This window comes from Bombyx mori, chromosome 25, assembly GCF_030269925.1.
Source record: "Bombyx mori chromosome 25, ASM3026992v2".
Taxonomy (NCBI): domain Eukaryota; kingdom Metazoa; phylum Arthropoda; class Insecta; order Lepidoptera; family Bombycidae; genus Bombyx; species Bombyx mori.
The window spans coordinates 4,635,115-4,656,921 of record NC_085131.1 but is presented as its reverse complement, the minus strand read 5'-3'; the positions used below and the strand labels follow the sequence as shown (position 1 = coordinate 4,656,921).

At 35.6% G+C, this 21,807-nt stretch overlaps 1 protein-coding gene and 1 long non-coding RNA gene across 2 annotated transcripts; one reads left to right on the top strand and one right to left on the bottom strand.

Annotated features, from left to right (window-relative positions):
- Positions 1-471: 471 nt before the first annotated feature.
- On the bottom strand, positions 472-21,351 carry LOC101740853 (uncharacterized). The gene is made up of 10 exons (XM_004923288.5): positions 21,046-21,351; positions 10,145-10,279; positions 9,904-10,053; positions 9,123-9,835; positions 5,967-6,091; positions 5,275-5,484; positions 4,289-4,388; positions 3,209-3,520; positions 1,359-1,629; positions 472-830 (listed from the first exon to the last, which is right to left on the bottom strand). The coding sequence occupies exons 1-10, from the start codon at positions 21,224-21,226 to the stop codon at positions 526-528; spliced, it is 2,502 nt and encodes an 833-aa protein (XP_004923345.2). The 5' UTR covers positions 21,227-21,351; the 3' UTR covers positions 472-525.
- On the top strand, positions 16,702-19,894 carry LOC134201389 (uncharacterized). The gene is made up of 2 exons (XR_009976658.1): positions 16,702-18,593; positions 19,557-19,894. It is a non-coding gene; the product is annotated as an uncharacterized LOC134201389 (long non-coding RNA).
- Positions 21,352-21,807: the final 456 nt, after the last annotated feature.

Below are 21,807 nucleotides of genomic sequence, written 5' to 3'. Positions count from 1 at the left end.
TTAAACTTAAACGCATTACTGCTTCACGGCAGAAACAGGCAGGATGGTGGTACCTACCCGCGTGGACTCACAATACGTCCTACCACCAGTAACCAGTCATTACAAAAATTAAAATTTTACAGATTTGATTTTTATTAAATGATGTTATTCGACTTCACCGTCGAAGTCAATCGTTAACATTTATCAAGTACGTATTTCATTAGAAAAATTGGTATAGTATTAGTGATGTATGGCTCTATGACGTAAGAAGACAGGTAATAAATAAATAACGGTTGTACTACCCATAAACCGGAACAAATTACTGCTTATATGCCGGATGGTGGTACTTCCGAGCATACAATACGAGTACGCACTGTCACAAGTAAATGTCGGTTGGCAATACCAGTCTGTTTACTGGTTACATTAACTAAAAAAAGTTAAAAAGTTCAGCAGTGGGGTGAGTAAATTATTATTTAAAAAAAAAAAACTCCCTTTTGTAACGTAACGCATTTTATTTGGTACAGTCATATTATACATCACCGTCTTCTACCATATGGACAAAACGAAATGAGCACCCGCTGCTATGCCGGCCCATGTTTCGGTGACTATCTGCTCTACGTATTCCGGAGGCACAATGAAATCATATTCATATCCGGGGAGCTCCATAGTGTACGTAAGAGGAATACCAATGGCCCTTGTCCAGTCTCGAGATGTACCCGACGTGAAGTACAGGACCTGTGCGGCGTTACCGACGATGTAACGGTCGGCTTTGTCCAAAGCCAGCCTGTCAATGGCCTCGGCCATTCTGACTCCAGCCAGGTGGAGAGCCAAAGCATTGTTCGGCAGGGAACCTGTCGATTTAAATGTATTAAAAAAAACTGGTGGTAGGACCTCTTGTGAGTCCGCACTGGTAGGTACCACCACCCCGCCTATTTCTGCCGTGAAGCAGTAATACGATTAAGGGTGCGGTAGCCGTTGTAACTATACTGAGACCTTAGAACTTATATTTCAAGGTGGGTGGCGCATTTACATAGTAGATGTCTATGGGCTCCAGTAACCACTTAACACCAGGTGAGCTGTGAGCTCGTCCACCCATCTAAGCAATAAAAAATAAAAAAACTACATTTACGATTTGATTTCGCTTTTTTTTGTTCTCATTAAATATATCATTTTCGAAGTTTTGAATACAATTTTCGGGCTAACGGACGATTGACTGTCGCAGTCAGAAATAATATAACGACAATTTAAAAAAAATAAAAAAGGAGAACCGTAAAGGCAGCCTTAATTGTGTCTACGACTCGTGAAAACTAAAGAACATATATATTAGATTTAAATAAATGACTGATTACATAATATTGTCGAATTGAATTAAAACTCACCGTTGTTCCCCCAAGCGTACAAGAACATATTGCCGTAGCTGTGCAGGGAAATGTAAAGGGCTGCTCTGTCCACATTTTGAAGAGCCACGTCTCTGATGATTCTGGTTTCTGGTTCCGAGAATGCCGTGGGCCCCTCAAAGATGATGGAGCAAGGGTCTTTGCTAGCTTCTCTTGTGCCCCAATGGTGGTCAAAGTTACGATTGCCGTCAACTCCGGGGCATGTGTCCGCTTCGGGATGTGACCTAGATCGGGTTTTACGCCACATGCGGTCCTAAATAATAATTATGATAAGATAAAAACAATAATTACTTTTTAAGTAATGAATAAAACCGCGTTGGTATGTCTTTTCCACAATGTCTTCATATGCTTATTTTTTTCCCTACATATTCGTTGGTAGCCTAGAGGGCTAATTCAGCTACGCCCGGACGGTAGGTGAGCTCACGGGCTCGACCTAAAAGAATTTGCTAACAATAGCCCTAGCAAGAGCAGTGCTTCGCAGAATCTACTACCGGATCCGAATCGCGACCGAGCGAGAAACTCAGTGGTCTTTGTTTATGGGTTAGGCTTTTTCGAAAACGGTTCGTCTGCTAAAGATTACTTTTAGCGATAAGGCCACCCAATGTACATACATAGTATTGTCTGTTAATTAAGTCAGCTCTATTCGTATATTGATGTTTTTAGTACTTTTTAGTGAATAATAAAGTATACTCTAATCTATGTTGACTCTATGTTATGATTGAAATATTGATGTTCCTTAAAACAACTCGCACCAACATTATTAGGCTCTATAGGGCATTATAGGGGCTGTGATAGAATTTTACCGAAAGTTTAAATTTTTAATTAATAATATTTTTTTTAAATCAATGGTATGTGCGTCTATGCGTATAATAAAACAGTACCTATTCATGTCGTGGTAGATTTATTTGTTTAGCCTTCAAGCTTAGGATAAATTGTTTGTCAAGCATTTTGAAGGATAAGGCGTTCCGTTTACTCCCGGTGATCAAATCTCGCATACAGGTACCAATTTTAGGAGCTATCGTGCATTCCAGTTTGTTTGGTGGGACAACTATTTAACTATACAATTGAGACTAAAACCTCATGTCTCAAGACGATGTCTGAGGGCTTCGTTCACCACTAAACAACATGTGGGTCGTGATCTGATTCACGCGTTAAAGTCCAAAAAAAGTATTTGTTCAATCAATCGCCAAGTCAAAAATTTAACTTGCAAAATTACCCTTGACTACACACTATATAATAAATACATGACTGCCAATGTACTCCTTAGATATTTTAAGGCTTACGGCAATTTAAAATATTCTTATTCATAGTTTTCTACTTTTTTTTATGATATCACTAAATTGACTGACCAAATCCAAGTTGTCTCGTTGTTTTTATATCCATTATTATGATAGTACGTAATAATGGATACTTAAGTACATAATACTTGTGGTGAGACTATTGTTTTTGTGAACTACTAACTAAGCACCGACAATTATTTGACATTGACTACATCAAATACTATACTGCGTAAATACAAAAAACCTGTTTAAATTGACATCATTTGCGAGTCGTATCTAATTGGATTTCCTTATATATATCCCTATCCTCATACTTAAATCCCTACACACTCCCCAGAAATATGGAAATAAATTACTGCATTAACTAAATTTCCGAGACGTGCCATTGATATAATCTAAAACATCGTTATTATAACGAATGAATTTTATGAATACGTAAATTGTTTTCCCCGTTCCAAAGAGGACTCTTGATTATTACATACAAATTGATATTAGAATCATGATTAGGGAACTTTTGAGTCATGTTTAAGGAAGGAAATAATTTAGAAATACCTCGTCAATGGTATACTCGTAGCCATCGGGGTTGGCCATAGGAATGATGATCCAGTCAATGCCCTCGGTTAGTCGTCTGTCGACAACGGCTTCGACGAGCTGATGGATTATGTATAGAGCGACAGGAGGCGTGACCCATTCCCGAGCGTGAACGGCTGCATCGATAAGGATCACCGGCTTCCGAAGGTTCTCAAATCGTGTTGTTGAAATTTTAACGTATTTGATTTGTCGACCTTCGTAGCTGAGGCCGGCGTTGATGACTGTCACAAGACCGGGGTACAGTGCAGCTAATGATTCCAAGTACTCGTTCATCTAAAAGTCGTATCGTTCGATTAATTTATAAAAAAAATTGTAAAAATGTGAGATTCCCAAGTCGAAACGGCAGTTAACCAGAGCCTAAAAGTAAACAGAAAACAATATTCAATTAGATAGTCAAGCTCATATAAATACTTATCGTTGAATTCTTTTATTTATTTTATTTTTTATTTATTTTTTTATTGCCTAGATGTGTGGACGAGCTCATAGCCCACCTGGTGTTAAGTGGTTACTGGAATCCATAGACATCTACAACGTAAATGCGCCACACACCTTGAGATATAAGTTCTAAGGTCTCAGTATAGTTACAACGGCTGCCCCACCTTTTAAACCGAAACGCATTACTGCTTCACGGCAGACATAGGCGGGGCGGTGGTACCTACCCGTGCGGACCCACAAGAGGTCCTACCACCAGTAAAAAAAAAAAGTTTATGAACCCGCAATGGATGTGTATAAAAGTTGAGAGTTAACAACCCAACTCTCCCAAGGTTATATCGCAATATAGCAGAATGAATGACCACGATGCCGTGGTTGTATAAAAATGTGTAACTCTTGTATTGCCTTATTTTTAAATTGTACTGGACCTGCTGTAATGTATTTTTTATTAATTGTAGTTTAATTTTTCCATTACGACTTTTTGTGTTATTATTGTATTGTGTATTTTGATTTTCGTATTTGAGATATCAGTGACATTAAAATTTCATATCATTGGGCTGTTTTTTATGCACATTATCAAGTATTATTAGCTTAATTTGTTAAAATTACCTCATCGTGTCTGTAATAGGCGTTGAATGATATAGCACGGCCACTTCTTTTGGAATTGTGTCTGGCTCTATTGATTTGTGCTTCTTCGTCGCGTAGGACACTGAAAATTTGTTATGAGTTTCTGGAATTTGTTTTTGGTTAGATAATTGTATCTATGGAGAGTAGAGGTAAGGAGAACCGTCTCTGTGTGTGAAAAAGTGTCCGTTAAAATCTGCTAAATAAGAGTGACGCTACAGTAGCAATCAGGTAAATTTAAAAAAAGGAGCTGAAAGTTAATAGAATAACATAGAGAAATAAAAAAGGACGAAAAAACTGTAAGCACCACAAAATCACAAAAAGTATTTTATTTAAAGCTGTTATGAAAATGCAATCGATGTCTTCACGTTTTACCACAGCAATAATTATAGGTTATATTGACGAAATTAGTTTGGACTACGTCAACATGTGAGGTCTTGTATTTGCACTGTCACTAACTACTCTAGTCATTAAATATATTAAATGTCCTAACTCAGCATACTTCAATCAGTTAACAACTGCTCAATTCATATCATACCCTGTGCCTATGCTAGCGCCGTTCTAGAGGATTTTGGAACTGTTATTTAGTCCTGAAAGTGGGACACTTTTTCAAGTTTCTCCCTTATGAGACGGTTCTCCTTACCTCTACCCTCCATAGTTGGATCTAGGCTTCAATTCATTACCTGTGACCACGTCTTACGTAGATATGTAAAGAAAAATGGTAGCTCCCGTGCGATTTTATTCCTAGTCTCACCCATTACGCCTTTGAAGCCTCAAATGACGGTTTCTATAGTCTCGAATTTTCCACAATATTGAAACGCTATCAGATAACCGTCGCTTATAATGCTTTTGTTTTTTTTTTCGGGCCGCTGGCTGTGACTTTGGGATGTCTACGCTGCGACGGGTTCGAAGTGTATTTATGAATGTCCGTAAAAACATGTGCTATAAAAATAAAAGTCAATGAAACTCACTCAGCCAAATTATCGACAACTTTTGTGTAAGCCATGTTCTTCTTGTCGAAAAGAGGAAGCCATTTTTGTTTTTCTTCAGGAGATAACCTAACCAAAGCCTCGAGTTGTCCAGAGGTCGACCGAGCCGCTGATTTGGTTGATAGTAGATCTAAATAGGCTTCCAAATATTCGAATTCTGTAGCTGGACCGGAGACACGGTATAACTGGTGACTGAGAAATTTTGATTCAATCAATATTGTTATAATTGCAATAAGTTAACATATTTACAATTTTGTTCTACTTTGATTGGACTTATTTCTATGTATTTTTAGGCAATAATAACAATATTCACGGACGTAGGTAAAGTCATGGAATTTTCTAGAACTTGTTTCCACATAGATTCTAGGGCGACGGATTTTTTCGTGTTTCTTTTTAAGCTTGCGTTAATTCGTCAGTCAGCAACGAGGAAAAATGTAAAGTTATTTATTTGTTTGAAACGGTACTTAAAAAAATATTCTCTAAAAGTGTTGTTACACGCGCAAGTAACAAAGTTCATCACGTGTGTGTAGGTGAACTCTTTGGATCTGAATGTGGTATTCTTGTCTATCACGTTTGTGCCTATTAAAACTGATAAGTTCAAGAAGAATAGTGTAAATACAAATAATACTAATTCACTTAACACAATATGTTACGAAATAATACAAGAGACTCACCCTTCATATTTTTCATGGCGACCCTGAACCAGGGCTGCCCCGAAAAGTAGAACACATATGAGTAACTGCATTTTGTAAACTGACCTTAAGTTTACCAGGTAACTCAGTTTTACATCTATTATTCCCTGATTACAAATAATCTTAACGATAAATTCGACGATAATTTATGAAATAATGTGATAAATTTTATTGCCCTTTAATTGGCGGTTGTAAAAAAATATTTTGAAAAGTCAACGTTCCGTTTATCAGTTGCCACTAATTACCATGGAATAATACATATCAGTTAGAATTAATTTAAATTTGGTCGAAAAAAAGGTATAGAAAATGCAAAAGATGCGAAGATGGTGGTGCGAAAGAATATTTTAAATTACTTTATTTAGACTTAAACATAAACTTACTTTATAAGACCCTAAGGCCTGTTTTAGTGTATAGATTAGAGCCTTATTAAAAAAAGTTAAAAACGATATTTTGATCTGTCTCGGGGAAAGATCGTCAAAAGCGTACTATAGCACAATTCATTAGATTAATCTGTTTGCAGCAGATGGATCATGTAAGATATAAGAGTCGCGACCAAACATCTCTTGAGCAAGATAGAAAGATGAAGAACCTGTTAAAGTTATAAGATTAGATGGTTGTATGGCGTGCATAAAAGAGCAAGGATTATTATAATTTCATTAAAACGAATTGATTTCATTCGATCTGCCTAAGGCCCACAAGATACTATAGAGTTAAATACGAGTATTAAGAGACTCGCGAGCATTTTGCAAAAGTTACGGCTCCAAGATTGGGTTAATCCGGCACCTCATATGCCACTGACAATAATGTGTGCGTGCTAGCCCGGGTGGGTGGAAAGTATTCTGTCCCTAATTGACCAGGCCGCGCACTGTGGCAACGGAGATGAAGAAAATTGGGCTAACTTGGTCTCAAGTAAAGCGCGTAGCCCAAAACCTATTGCGACTGCGCAATAATGGTGAAGCCCTCTGCTCCCAGGTGGGAGCCTTAGGAATTTATACAAATAAACAAACAGCTCTGGTGGGTGGACAAACATCCAGATTTTCATATTAAAGAAAAATATTAGATTAAATGGTTATATATCCGCGACAGGCATTTGGTTATTAGATAATATGGCCGAAGAGATAAGACATGATTGAGAAACGCCGTATGCATTGAAACACAAGCTTATGGTATTTGGTAAAACAGTTATTCAATTTTTTGGAACCGGATAGCATACTGCGCGGTATACAGTCAGAACGGATCGCCTGCGGTTAGAATTTGTGCTCACTACGTTAATTAAGTTTATTTAGATTGTTTATATCATTGTGCCAGATTGTGGGATGGGATGGTATGGACATGTGATGAGACGAAATGAAAATGAGGTTGGTAAGAGAATGTTAACTATGAACGTGGAAGAATATAGAGGAAGAGGTAGACCTAAGAAGAAATGGATGGATTGCGTGAAAGATGATATGTGTAAGAGGGGAGTGAGCGAAGAAATGATATATGATAGAAGAGTATGGAAAGAGAAAATTTGTTGCGCCGACCCCAGGTGACTGGGCAGGAGAATGATGATATGTTTGTGCCAAATAATACTTCTGTGCATAACTAGATTTCGTGTTTGTTTTAGTTATACTTTTTATACGTTTCTTAATTAGCTATAAATTGAATTAAGTTGTAAAGTTTTATGACTGACCACTGTTTTGTAAATATCGTAAAATAAATACCAGCGACGCAGTGTGTATTTTGACAAATTTGCATAATATTATCTTTGATTAATTAGACCACGATATCAAATATAATTAGTTGCTGGTAAAATATGTGTTTTTTATTGCCCTGTTTACCATTAAAATCAATCATTCAACTTGATTATATTCATTTAATTTTAAGATGAGATTTATTTATTTATTTATACTTTATGCACAAAACAAAACTTGTACACAGGCGGACTTAATGCCATGGGCATTCTCTTCCAGTCGACCATAGGGTGGTGCAGAGATAATGCATGGTAGGTGCATTGACAAAAGAATAACAAACAACAACAACAAAACAAAAAAAAAGAACAAACTCAAAACAAAAATCTTCCTTAAAATAATATCTCAGTATTATAGAATACACATACTACAATTCAATATACCTATGTATAAAATAGTAAAATACATACATACACATAATTACACACAATAATATACACATGAAAATACACAATTTAGTATTATAGTTAAGAATGGCTAAAAGTAAATATAAATATATATATATATATATATATATATATATATATATATATATATATATATATATATATATATATATATATATATATACAATATACAATAATAATAATTGAAAAATGAAATAAATTAGTTTGGAGATGATTCTTCCAGTTTTTTGCGGATGTATTCGCGAACTTTGAGTTTAAAAGTAAAGCGATTGCTGATCATCCTGATTTCTTTGGGAAGCGAATTCCATAATATTATGGACTGTACAAAGAAAGAAGAATGTAAAAAATCTGAGCGATGGATAGGACGTTGTAAGAGACGATTATGTGAAGAACGTAGAATTTTGTCATGGCTTGCGTTCAAGTATTTAAAATGCGATTTTAAGTAAGAGGGTGAAGAGGCAGAGTCCAAAAGAGAAAACAAGGTAGTAAGCGCTCTCTCCTCTCTACGCTGACGTATTATTTTATTGTATTTGATTTATTATTGTATTTGTTTTATATAAATAGTTCGGGCTCAGTGTGTCATAAATTGAAAGTCATTAATTTAAATCTATTAAACTTTATTTTCACAATTTTGTTGGTATTTCAACAATACATAACACACATAATGCTTACTTTTACGTTTTCCACGTGTCATGGTTTGCACCTTAAATAACACACTACAGTATTCCCGTGGCTTCGTGGTTGAATAAATAACAAATTAAAATAGCCATAATATCTTAATATCTACATCATCTACCGAAATAGCACGTGAATTTGTGTACATATTTATGGTAGTATGCACGCACCGACCTCTGGAATCCTTTATGCCACCAAGCGTATATCAGTGGATTCAGAATACTGTTAACAAATGCTAAAGTAGCCAGAGGGCCTTCAATCAAACGTCGTAATTCAATACATTTTTGATTCTTCAGCTTGTCTTCACAGAACACAAATAATATTACGGCCACGAAGAAAGGAAGCCACGTTACTATAAAACTTCCGGATGTTAACATTACAACGGTTATAGCCCTCCATTTGTTTGGTTCTTTCGATTTAACATTACTATTAGATCTGTTGTTTACATTGATCTCCAAATCCGATGTATTATTTGCGTCAGCAAGCGATGAGTTTCTATCAGAAAGATTCGATTCTACAGTGTAAACACTGAACTTGGATTCGTGTCCAGATTCGTGCGTTCGGCCATCATTATTTTTACTGTCACGGTAGTCGTGTAGAATGTTTGCATTGTCACTTGTGAGATCATCGATGCTTTTGGATTTTGTAGATATTTTAATTCTCGACTTTGGAGTTTGATTCGTTCGACTTAAATGAAACGAAGAACTCCTGTGAACGCTAATATCGCTTACACTAGTTGAACTCCTACAGAACTGTGTTTTTACTTTATTCTCGTTAACGGTTCCACGATACATTCTTAGCTTAGGTGTTTCTAATTTTGGTTTTTCATCATTTTTCGCGGCCTTAAGATTCTTCACGTTCTTCAAAGCTCTAAACAGTATAATAGAGTACAGCACTGCCACAACAATAATTGGAATGATGCTAAGGACAGAGTTCAGCAACACTAAGATACCAGGAAACAGTGCCACATAATAACACCTTGTATACAAAAGCTCCTCGTTTTTCCAGCCGGTCGCAGGCAAGAATCCCAAAGTGAGACCTACGAGAAAGATAATAAAGAAAACAGTGAAATTTAACTTATGTATTTGAATCAATAAATCGACTTACTAATAATCCACGTGCAGAGTATACCGATTCTTACTCTTTTTGTATTGAACCATCTTCCGTAGTACAAGCCGTGCAGAATGTAGATATAGCGATCGACAGCTATTAGACCAACACTGAATAGTGACACCATCACAGGGCAAGCAAGCATACCTGAGGAACAATTCCACGATTATTCAATAGCTGGTTATTAAATAATTAGGTTATAATTTCATTTTTAAATGAGAAATAGGCTGGTTCTTACCAATTTGAAAGATGCATAGTACATTAGAACTTATGGTGTTCTCCATAGACATTCCGAATATAAGGGAAAAGCCGACAATTGTGTCGGCAAGCGAGACATTGCCCAGCAGAAGGTACGTGCTCTTTGGTTTCTGACCTACAACAAAATCATACAAGGTTTTTTTATAAAATCGCTACTTAGTACGCAGCTTGAAACTGTCTAATTGGCTCATCTGTCACTTCAATATAAGTCTTAATTTTTTAATTGCTCGATTCCTTAGAAATTCTCTTGTAGTCGTAAAATACACGCAATTTTCTGACCTTCTTTAAATACACATTACAATTATATTCAATTATCACCTATGTGTTATTTTCTACGTCCGTTTACAAGTCGCATCCTGAATAACATTATTTATGCTGAATAACTTTAGCAAACAAGAATAAGTGGAATGACCGCATGAATGGTCAACCTAATTACCGGGGTTGAAAAATTTAATGGACATGATGGTAGTTTGCTGACGGTACAACATAAATAGCTGGGCAATAATATAACCAGAGCTTATAATAAGCCGAATTTACATTACGAAATTAGTGTCGTGAAACTAATTTCGTGACATTAGTTTTACCAACAGTTTCACGTGTAATTTAATACTTTCGTAATGCATGCATTAATTTCATGCATGCAAATTAGTTTCGTGACCTGCGCGATTTTTTGGTGAAATTAGTGTCATACAACTAATTTCATAGTGTAGACGCGACGTGAAACTAATGTCGCGAAAGGGCCTGCGCTGTGCGGACGTGTGTATTGTTAGTTCGGACGCGCTTCAAGCCTTGAAAATGGCAAACCAACGATGGAGTACAGGAAAAAATTAGATCTTATTAATGAATACCAGCGACAAGGGTGTCCCTGGGACCCGAAAAACCTACAGTAAAAAATCAAAATTATCTTCACTCATTCGAAAATAGTTTTTATAACTCTCAGGATCTTCATCTGCTAATTCAGAGACTAACTTCATTGCACCTTAATGCCTTCTTGTTGACCATCCTCGAATCTACCAACTTTTTTTTTTCTTGATAGTCCTTTTTTAATTTTATAAGTATATAAGCATTTCTTTAGCTACATTGAATATAGCAAATTATAGCTTCGATGCTGAAGGCGCCATGGCTACTGCGATACTGTGGATTTCGCGACACTAATTTTTTAACGAAATTACTTTCGCATATATCGAAACTACTTTCGTGAAACTGAGTTCAACATGCATGACACTAATTTCGTAATGTAAACTCCGCAATAGAGTTCTTAACTAACGAAACTAACTAGCACGAAACTAGCGATTGAAAATGGTCGTAATAATAGGTATGTTGTGACAGGTTAAGGCTTTTAGTATGTTAGACATATGTAAATAGAACAATAAACAACAGTTAATAATGTAAAATGTACAAATTATGAGCTGTATAAGTAATATGATGTAAAAAAGACTAGCAGAACAGGTTGTGAGTTTAAAAAATAGGAACGACTTTATATTGTTAATGCTATTATTTAATTGGACAGGTTTTATACGCTTCATGTTCAACGTATAGTCTTTTGATACCATAAATAGTACGAGTAGTTTACAGATTAGAACGATAACGATCGGGTCGATTAGTTGGATTTTTTTACGAAGATTGAACGCGGCGAAGGCTTGGCAATGAATAAGAACTTTTTTTTTTCCTACCTATTCTAGTGACTTCGAGGGGTCATACCAGATTCACCGGGCGAGTAAGTGAGCTTACGGGGCTCTAATCTGGGGGCGTTGCTAATACTAGCCCTAACAAGAGCAGTGCTTCGCAGAATCTACCATCGAATTGGAAACGCGACCAACTGAGAAGATCCGGCGACAAACTCAGTGGGCTGTGTCAATGGGTTAGTTTACTCGCTGAACCCTTCGGCGGGAGCGACGCGGCGACGGGTTCGACGAGAACGGTGTCCTGGACAAGACCAATACGTTATTTATGAATTTTGCAGTTATATGAGTTTTTATTTTATAATATACTTCATTTTATTGTCATAGTAAAGGTATTCTATACCTATCTATATATACGGGAGATCTATCTCCCGTAAGATGGACTGACCAGACCAAAAAATTTTCTACCTGCACGACAGCTTCAGACGCGCAGCCGGAGGAGAAGAATAGCGCCGGTTTGTAAAACTCTTCACTGTGTTATGATATGTGATATCATAGCCACTCTGGGCTACAAGAGTGTAATGACGAAGAAGCAAAATGTACACGAGTATCCTAACGCGAAACAGCCAGGATATGTGTACTCGTTTTTTTTTTGGCTTAGGATGGTCGACGAGCTCACGGCTCACCTGATGTTAAGTGGTTACCGTAGCCCATAGACATCTACAAAGTAAATACCGCCACCTACCTTTAGATATAAGTTCTAAGGTCTCAGTTTTTATAATATATCCGCTGCCCCACCCTTTAAACCGAAACGTATTACTGCTTCACGGCAGAAATAGGTAGGGCGGTGGTACCTACCCGTGTACCATATCCTATCTACTATCTATCGTTAACGTTTTTAAATTATTTACCTATTTGTTATCTAACTAATGGCGATCATTTTATTACTAGTAGTAGGACCTCTTGTGAGTCCGCGCGGGTGGGTACCACCACCCTGCCTATTTCTGCCGTGAAGCAGTAATGCGTTTCGGTTTGAAGGGTGGGGCAACCGTTGTAACTATACTTGAGACCTTAAAACTTATATCTCAAGGTGGGTGGCGCATTTACGTTGTGGATATCTATGGGCTCCAGTAACCACTTAACACCAGGTGGGCTGTGAGCTCGTCCACCCATCGAAGCAATAAAAATAAATAAATTTAAAAACAGAATTCTACATCTGATTAAAGCACTTGTCCGTTTCCATTGATCAAATTGATATTATTCATGTTACAAGGTTTCTTCTTTCTATATCTAAATATAAATTCGTGAAGCAAAAACTTTGTACCCCTTTTCCGGAAATTGCGCGAACGGAGGAGCATGAAATCTCTCACACTTATAAAGAATATTTATAGAAAAGGAGTGCACTATGCTAATATTTTTTTTTTAAATAATGCATAAAAGATACTTTAAATCAATAAAGAAAACAATACACACACTACAAACACATACATAAAAATATACTCTTTGTTTACTGTCAATTGGGAAACTTTTGTTATTGTTTAAAGTTTGTGGTCGAACTGAAAATAAATTAATATTGTTTGTCTTTAATATTATTGATCAATAGTGCACTTTTGGCGAATACTGTGATTATATTATCGAATTATAATAGTGTTTGACAATAGAACCATAATAGTGTTTAAACTTATAATTTCAATTAATTATAGTCGAATTTCGACTACTACGGGGCCACTCCACTAGTCTTGAATATGAAACCAGAAGCTGGAAGCCTTTTAAGCGAATATATTATTATCATAAAAAGACGTTATATTTCATATGGTACTTATTATTTCGCTTCACTGACCAAGTGTGAAGTTTGCTCAGCAACCAAACAAAATTAAGTCACAAAAACATTCAGATTTTTTCATAACGATCAAACTAGTTTAAGGAGAACTTGCAATGTTTTGAAGGTATTTTAAGATCCTACTGTTAGTCGTTAATTTTAAATACACGAAACATGCAGTTTCGCCACTATTAACTAATCGCTCTATTTCGTTCATTGACTATTTTAGTATTTCATTAGATTTGTTTTTATTAAATTTTGGAACGAAGTTCCTTATGGAAAAAACGTCCGTAACGTAAGATTTTATTAGTAATGCACACAGAGTACGACTTATCTTTGTAATAACGTACAAAAATAACATATTTTTTTATCATTCATTAACTACGATCTCAGAGTGTTCGTTTGCGCAATACACTAACTCTTATGTAAACAACCGTGAATGAAGTGTACCACTATAAGTTCGCACGTTACCGAATAATCGTGGGTTGTTGCGAAACCTCCAGTTTTATTTTCTTTATACCTCGAATAGAACTTAAAATTAATATTTTTATATTAAGGAACTTCGTTCTTATCCGGTGTTCCACGACACCACACAGGGTAATCCACAAGGGGAAGGTCTTCCACCGAGCGGTAAAAGTTGCTCAGCAGTTCGACGGTCCGAGTGTAACTTTTTGGAACTTGTACAGATGGAAACCTATCTTGAAAATATCGTTAGCGCGTTCGGGCATTAGTGAAATATCTGCTGTTCTATGTTACGCGACCGCTACAAAGTCAAAAGCATAGATCTTCGAAATTTAAGCATTTGAACTTGAAAGGTATAAAGGCTTTATAAGTTATCATACTGAAGCAAAGGAAGGTTGTGGGTGTTTTTAATTAATCTTATAGTATTTAAAAATGACTATTTTGCTTAATATGGTTTGGTCGTCTATCCGATTCTGTGAAAATTGTGTATAAGTAGTTGCTAGTATTTTAGGGACGGTATTGGACGTAGCGTGTATACTGTATAGTAATTGATAGTTATGCACTCGCGAAGCGGCTGCCTTTCAGCTGTTAGTAAACCTTCCATTGCTGGTTAAGCCCCAGTCAAACTAAGTGGCAAGGTCTGGACCAGCGATCTTCGGTCCTAAATGAAATAAATACGACTTCAAATTATCAAATTAGTGTATTGTCATCGGTCCTCGATAAATCTACAAAGTTTGAATGAAATCTGGCCGTTTAAAGTGGGTCAAAATCGCGTCTAAAGGAGTCAGTTACAAACATACATACAAGTGAAGCTAATATAAAGCGGGTAAAAAAACTTTGCATGATGATAGTATAAAAAATGTGTATTTCCAGGTAATTTCATTTACTTAGCTAGGCATACATATGTGAAGTACTATTAACAGTATGTAATTTGTTAGCGAATTAATTTATTGGCCTACAAAATCGTGTATTTTAAATCAAACCTTCGCGTTTAATTACAGTGTCATGCTCGAGTATCTATACTAATATTATAAAGAGGAAAGATTTGTTTGTTTGTTTTTTTTCGAATAGGCTCCGAAACTACTGGACCGATTTGAAAAATTCTTTTTCCATTAGAAGCCGACATTGTGTCTGAAGAAAATAGGCTACTTTTTTTAAAAAAAAAATTATTTTATTTTTTTGGTTTCATGTGTGTTTTAATGTTTCCGAAGCGAAGCGAGGGCGGGTCGCTAGTATTTAATAAAAATGCAAAAGCCGTGTTGAGGGTTTTTTATTATTATTCGACCGCAACATTTTTCTTGTTACTTTAATTATTTTTTTGTTACTTAGATGGATGATAGAGCTCACGGCCCAGCTGTGTTCTTAGTACAAGTTTTTTTACCGTTCTCGATAGCGTAAAAGTTAAATCAAATTTGTATGAAGTTGGAACGTTTGCCTACGTTTGCCGCTAGGGGCGCTGTTCCAACTGCATACAAATTTTAATTAACTTTTACGCCATCGAGAACAATAATTTTACTGTAGGCTTTATCACCACTCCGATCACGCCTTGAAAATCGGAAGATAGGTGTATTATATAAACTCATATACGACGTTTTAGTGAAATTACGAAAACAAAAAACATAGGAGTGCCACTTCATACGTATAAGTTACCTTTATTGGTAAAATAAATAATTGGTATTATGCTGACCTCGCACGGATGGTTACGATTAGGTACCTAACCCGAATGACAACTTTAAGTTTATTTTGTATTCTGTTGATATTATTACAATGCGTTGTATGCATTATGTATTATATTGTATGTATTATATTGTATGTTGTATGTATTATATTATCTATATTTTCTTTAAGGTCTAGAAATATTATTTTTAGACAAATAGATAAATCACTGGAAAGGTCGAGGGCAAGCGACCAAGAGGCAGGAACCCGACCCGTTGGACGGACCAAATTCGTGCAGCCCTGGATACCACAGTGCACGATGCTCTGCACTCAGCTGCAGATAGGAACAGATGGCGGTGCACTATAAAAAACAATGTTTCAAGGCCATGACCACGACCCTCAGTAATGAGGAAACCGACGCAAGGAGGAGGAGATGGTAGTTGTTAGCAGAATATTCAAAAGCCGACGAATAACGCTTTAGTCCGTGACTACAACAACTAAAGTATGCGAAAAGTCAGAAATAATATAATGACAATAAAAAAAAGCGAGATTAAACCGTGAAAGTAGTTTTGATTATTTCAAAGGCTCGTGAAAATCAAAGAGAATCTATATATTAATACGTGAAGCAAAAACTTTGTATCCCTTTTTACGAAAATTGCGCGGACGGAGGAGTATGAAATTTTCCACACTTATAGAGAATATAGAGAAGAAGTGCACAATGCTAATATTTTTTTAAAATAATGCATAAAAGTTACATTAAATCAATAAAGAAAACATTACACACACTACATACCAGGTATTTGACGCACACACGCATGCATACTATTTATTGTCAAACTTTTGTTCTTGACGTCTGTTGTCAAATTGAGAATAGATTAATATTGTTTGTCTTTGTTAATATTTTTTTATAGTTTAGTCTTGGCGAAATTTGTGATTATAGAAGTATAAAATACAATCATAATAGTGTACAAGCTTACAATTCCAATTAATTATAGTCGAATTTCGACTACTGCGGGACCACTAGTAAATTACTAAAGTGTGCTTGTATTTTAAAGTTAAGGAAAATTATTACATAAGTACCTACTTAACTTTTTTGTCAGTTAAAACTTCCATACGCAACGATATCGCTGGTAAGGCTTAGTTTTCAAATGAAGAAACGGCCTTGTTTAAAACATTACTTTGCCATTCATAATTGAACCATAGAATAATAGTTTTTTGTCGCTGTTTTTTTAAAAAGTAACTATCTTTCTGCTCGTAATTTAACATGCTGGATTACATTTTTTATAACGCGTGATTAGAGATCAATCTTCAGCAGTGGGATAAAATGTAATGTATATTCTTTTCTAGAGTTCAAATTATTTCAATACCAAATTTTGTTAAAGCCAATTGAACGGTTTGTGCGTGAAAACGTAACAGAGCTATTTTCTATTAGTATGTAGTAGTCGAGTGCGAATAATTTTGAGTCTACCAAGAAAATTACCGTTTAGTACAGAGAATGTTACAGTATTTTTTTTATTTTTTTTTTCAATCTATCAAAATATGCACCCTTATCGGCTAGCGAAGTGGTTATTTTTGCCACCCAAACATAAATCACGTTTCAAATGGCCAGTATTGTAAAACGGCTGCTTCATACCTAGTATTAATAAAGGAATATTAGCTTTTACTGCTTCATTGGCCTTGATGTTGATCAAAATATGACATGATTAAATATTTGACAAACCTACTCTTCTAGGTCAGCGGTGTTGCTTCCGCATATACGTAGATGTTCGAATACTTATATAAGTATTCGAGATTGGAAACAAATCAGTATGTTTTAGTAGATTATTTTAGTATAGGTACTTACGACACATAATTATGTTTAATTGAAAACTCCGTAATGGCTGTGAATGTCAATGAAAATGTTTGCGTTCTATCGAATATATATATTTTATTGTTTAGATGGGTGGGCGAGCTCAGAGCCCAGCTCTCAAGGCTGCCATCTTAGGTAGGAAAAAAATTGGGGATTCTACCTCGATGCCCGGGACACCAGTTCAAACCAACAACGGTCTACTATGTATAGTAACAATAATAATAATTATAAGAAATTTAGAGAGGTGAGGAAAACAAATGCTTACGATTGACTTCCACGGTGAAGGAATAACATCGTGTAATAAAAATCAAACCCGCATAATTATAATATGGGTAATTACCGGTGGTAGGACATCTTATAAGTCCGCACGTGTAGGTACCATCCCGCCTATTTCAGCTGTGAAGCAGTAATACGTTTCGATTTGAAAGGTGGGGCAGCTGTTGTACTGTAAATACTGAGACCTTAGAACTCATATCTCATATCTAGAGTAGATATATCTGAACCCTTTATAACGAGACTAATAATAATTAGTATTGTAAAATATAGGCAATTGTAATATACAAACAAAATTCTACCCGAATTAATAGCTTTTTGTTTTGTTCTTTTTTTGCAGACGCTTCAAAAAACCTTATTCTGACAATTCTTTGAAACAACGATCGTTGAGAATTCACAATGACGTCAAAAGCGTTGTAATGTGTAATTGATTGATTTGAATGGAGCCGATAGTTGTTTTAATCGTTTATATTTAAATCGTTGTTGATTTAAAAACAAGATGTAGCTTAGCAATTAAGCCGTAGTTTAAATAACTACACTAATAAAAGTTAAATTATCTTACAGAGTTTGATTGGTATTGCTATTAATTAACACAGTTAACGTGAAAATTATGTGCATATTATCATTTTCGTTGCGGAACTATTTTCAAAGGAAACCAGGTGTGGCTTTTTGATGATGAGACACATTTTTCTAATGAAAAAACGCAAAAAACTTGAGGAAGAATTTTGGAAATTAACGAATTAAAAACGTATGTAAAACATATACATATACACATAACATTAGACAGGGTGTCCCAGAAAGAATGGATAATCCTGAAACACCTAATATTAGGGGGACTCAAAATAAAAAAAATAAAAAAAATATTTCGTAGGTGGTACCCAAATTAAAAATAAAGAAAAAGCACCAAATTTCAAGATTAAAATTTAAGTTCAGATTAACTTTTATAAAAAATTACACTAGCTACTCCATTTAGCTACTCATACGATTTCCTGTATATTCCTTAATATAATAGTCCTTGTAGAATATTATAACACAAAAAGCCTATGGATTTCATTTATTTGTAGCTGTTGTATATATATATTTTTTTATTTTATTTTTATTGCTTACATGGGTGGACGAGCTCACAGCCCACCTGGTGTTAAGTGGTTACTGGAGCCCATATACATCTGCAACGTAAATGCGCCACCCACCTTGAGATATAAGTTCTAAGGTCTCAGTATAGTTACAACGGCTACCCCACCCTTCAAACCGAAACGCATTACTGCTTCACGGCAGAAATAGGCAGGGCGGTGGTACCTACCCGTGCGGACTCACAAGAGGTCCACCAGTGATTACGCAAATTATAATTTTGCGGGTTTTGTTTTTATTACACGATGTTATTCCTTCACCGTGGAAGTCAATCGTGAACATTTGTTAAGTACGTATTTCATTCGAAAAATTGGTACCCGCCTGCGGGATTCGAACACCGGTGCATCGCAACAACGAATGCACCGGACGTCTTATCCTTAAGGCCACGACGACCGACTGGTATATACCAGAAACGCACAGCTGTATGGAAAATATCAACTTTTTTAAAATACTAAATTTGGGTACTACCCGAGAATTCTTTTTGTGTCCCCAATAGCTCTACTATGAGGTGTTTCAGGATTATCCATTATTTCTGGGACTGCGGGAATCGTGACGTGAAACTCTAACATTCCGAATGTTGCAGGTGCTGACCGAGAATAGTTACTTTGGGAAGTACCTATATTGGATTGGTGACAAACCGACGCGATGGTAAAAGGCTACCTTTGCGGATGCACATACTTGCGGTCAGTCCCTCATGAGATTGGCGGCGCCGTCTACTCATCAAATTGGACCGGTACTTTTATTTATTACTAAGAAGGATGGACGAGCTCACGGCCCACCTGGTGCTAAGTGGTTATACCAGAGCCCGAAGACATCAACAAGGAGGAGTAGGAGTTTGAGGCGTTGTCAAAGTCAAGGGCTACTAAGCTCTTCTCCATAGAGGGCTCTTAAAGGCCTAAATGAAAATCGTCTTTAATAAAATATTTGCATTTTTTATCATCACCTTTATAATTTTCTTCATATACCTTGATCACCTTGAGCGGACCTTGGTTCTTGTGCGGGTAAATAAATTAGTATATTCTACATAGTTCTAAAATATCAAGGGATTGTACTCCAAATGAGGAATTGGAGGAATTGAAGTCACGAAAGTGTGGAGAGAGTTGGATCTGTCCGCGGAAATAGAATAACCGCGACATACGAAGTTTGACCTTTTTTTAGAAATTACTTAGTAGTCCGTTTTTTTAAAACAGATTAAACTAATTACAGATACATTTGTTAAGAGATCATTCGAGAGCCAGGGTGAACCTGTTTAGCTTATTACCTGTTTATAGGTTATTTATTATCCCGAAAGAAGTACACATGTAATATTTTACAAAAAAAGTACACCAAAGTGTGCATTTACATTTGTGCGCTTTTGACCCCGCAATGGAACAATTAACTAACAAGATTTTTAATGTGCTTTTATTAGCTTCACAAGTGAATCCTCAAGCGATTTTATCTATCGACATAATAATATAATCTTTCAACATAATTTTCCGCAATTTCAAGACATCCCACAATTATCTAAGGACCGACGATAATATCATAATTTTGTTGTTTTGGCGTCTAAGTATCTAAGATAAAAAAAAGTATTTTATTTATACAGGTAAACTGTACAATACAATAAATACGGCGGACGATGGTAAATGCTAATCCTCTTGATCGAAATGATTAAATATACTAAAAAACTAAAAGAAAAAGAAGAGCTTGTTAACTCAACGAAAAGTAGAGAACTGGAATATTAATTTACTAATTAAATTAGGTACTTATGAAAATAGTGGTCACAAGTGGGTCGTTTGTACTTTTTTATTGAATTAAAATTACAAATTTAGCACCCGTGACACTGCGGTCTCAACAACATCTAACAACTTTTTTTTCTTTTCTTTTATCTGTGGTTAAAACTATTTACATTCTTCTTATGAAGAATTTTCAGGTCATTAATTTTCAATTATCGCTCTAGTGTCACTGCTTTGAATGATTCAAAAAACATAGGTATATTTGTTAACAAACAAAAGAAAGATTTCGTTCTATTGTCCAATTGATTGTTTTATATTTTATGTAGATCCTAATAGGTACTATTAAAGGATACTGACCTTTTTTTAGTATCAATCCGCTCGATACAACAACGACAAGATTGCTTAAAACAATCAATGTTCCGAGTATGTAAGCAATAAGTTGATATTTCAATAATTGTTCTTTCCCCGTATCCTTGAACAATTGAATTTCTGGGCCTTCACTCATTTTACTCGCACTCATATTAAAATAGTCCGACATTTTAAATTTTTAATTTTTAACGAATCTCGTAATCATAGTCATGAATGGTTTGTGTAAACTCAGGATTCACGCTCCGATGGAACATGTCACGGTGAGGCTGAACGAAGAATGATATGATGTTAACATTAAAACAGCATGAGAATACCGGTCTAACTTTGTATTGTACGCACGTGTTTACATTGGTAGGGGTAAATGAAAAAGTAAATTTTGTTATTGTGACGTGCTTGCTCAATGAACGATTGTAGATTCCTAGTCATGTTTATTAGTATAAAATTGTTTGTTGGTAATTAACAAATGGAATACACGACCCGAAGCTACTTTTTCAAATTAGAATGTCATTTTTCGCACGCAAGGCTCTCATCACCTAAATGGATATGATCAATAATGGTTGTGAATTGAATTATTTTTATTGGAAGTTTAAATTATGTGCAGGGCGTGTCTCAGTTATTAATAACACGGAATGAATAAAAGAATTGGTATTTATTTCTTTTAGTACCGTAGGAAAAATATTAGTTATTCTCTTTGAGTTATTTATAGGTACATTTGTATTTATTGGGATCCCTTAGGGCAATAGGAAAACC